The sequence below is a fragment of the Sinocyclocheilus rhinocerous genome, unplaced genomic scaffold (genome assembly GCF_001515625.1).
Source record: "Sinocyclocheilus rhinocerous isolate Xijiao unplaced genomic scaffold, SAMN03320098_v1.1 scaffold942, whole genome shotgun sequence".
NCBI classification, from domain to species: Eukaryota; Metazoa; Chordata; class Actinopteri; order Cypriniformes; family Cyprinidae; genus Sinocyclocheilus; species Sinocyclocheilus rhinocerous.
The window spans coordinates 2,934,332-2,935,980 of record NW_015627890.1 but is presented as its reverse complement, the minus strand read 5'-3'; the positions used below and the strand labels follow the sequence as shown (position 1 = coordinate 2,935,980).

The 1,649-nt window shown below is 39.4% G+C and overlaps 1 protein-coding gene across 1 annotated transcript in view; it reads right to left on the bottom strand.

The window, feature by feature from the left end:
- Nucleotides 1-1,649, bottom strand: part of LOC107736407 (interleukin-12 subunit beta-like) — an 8,512-nt gene that overhangs the window by 1,386 nt on the left and 5,477 nt on the right. The window contains exons 4-6 of the mRNA XM_016547831.1: nt 963-1,065; nt 714-877; nt 185-348 (exon numbers count right to left, since the gene is read on the bottom strand). Coding sequence (XP_016403317.1) covers nt 185-348; nt 714-877; nt 963-1,065 — 431 coding nt within the window. The remainder of the gene's footprint in view (nt 1-184; nt 349-713; nt 878-962; nt 1,066-1,649) is intronic.

Below are 1,649 nucleotides of genomic sequence, written 5' to 3'. Positions count from 1 at the left end.
AGCACCTCTTCCAGCAGCAACCTAGTTTTCCCAGGAGGTCTCCCATCCAGGTACTGACCAGGCTCAGCCCTGCTTAGCTTCAGTGGGCAACCAGTCTTGGGCTACAGGGTGATATGGCCGCCGGTAAATAAGTTTGAGATGAAATAATTTTCATTGTTTGTGTGTGCAGGAGAGCATGTCGTACCTCCCCATTGTGCCGTATCTCATACTCTATCTCATGCTTAAGAGGAAAGAAACTGTGGGGCTGTGGCCAGGTCGAGGGAGGCTTCACCTCTAATTCTATGATTTGCTCATCTCTCCCCTCATTTTTTATAGTGCAGATTGAAATGCTTGGATCTGCTGGCTTAACTAGGAAAAACAGAGAAAACACATTCAATCAGATGTGCTTTAGATCAGTGGTTTTCAAACTTATATTAATGATTGATATTAATATTATTAAAAATATACAATCTTTTTTTTTTTCGTCAGTTGTGTATTGCAGGGTTTAAATGCCCCATTTAAAATACCGTTTCTTCCAGTTTCTGTTAATAATATGCTATAGTTAATGGGTTTTTTTTCATTTATTAATAATTACATTAAATATTTAACTGTTTGGTTGCCAGCATACTTCAAAATATCTTCTTTTGTGTTCAACAGACGAAAGAAACTCATACAGGTTTAGAACAACTTGAGGGTGAGTAAATGACCGAATTTCCTTTAACCCACATACTCACCAATGTCTCGTAGATAGAAGCTGTAGTCGGTTTTCATATAGCAGCATGTGGAAACTGCCTCCCCTGTTATCAGAAGCCGCTCAGACTCTTCAGAATATGAATTGGTGGAATGTGGGAGAAAAAATACCCCATCCACGGACTGTGTCACCCAGTCACCATTATCCCTAAATAGATACAATTCGCATGCTTGGTTGAGTCAATGATGAAATAAGCTTAATGTATCTGTGGGTGTGTTTGTATTTCTGATACCTTGTATTGCGAAGTCTGAAAGCAGTAAATTCATCTGAGGTCCAGGCACATTTGATATTTTGAGTGCAGGAAAAGGTTTCAGCTGTGCAGTTGATTTTAAAAGCTGAAAAGGAGGAAAGAAATACACTGAAAAGCTGAGCCTGACACTGAACAGACAAAGCTTGAGTACTCTGACCGTGTCTAAAACCGAAAGTAACTGCCTTCCTGCTTTTTGGCCTAGACAGTCAATGACTCAACAGGCAGCTTTTTTATGAAGTCACTTTTTAAGGAAACTAGTTTCAAACTGCATTCCACAACTATACCGTCACATCTACGCTCTTAAAGGGGTCATATGATGCGATTTCAAATTTTCCTTTCTCTTTGGAGTGTTACAAGCTCTTGGTGCATAAAGAAGATCTGTAAAGTTGCAAAGACTAAAGTCTCAAATCCAAAGAGATATTCTTTATAAATGTTAAGAGTCAGCCACACCTACCTAAAACGGCTCGTTCTAACACGCCCCCACATATCTACATCACTATGTGGGAAGATTTGAATAACGCCGCCCAAATGTTCACGCAAAGAAAGAACTAACTTTTCTAACAGAATAACTTTTATTCTGGCTGTAGTATTGTTGTGAATGCGCTGTGTGATTCGTTGTGAAAGCGAAACTACTTTGTTTGATCTTCCAAAAGAGGACGATATCTGCTT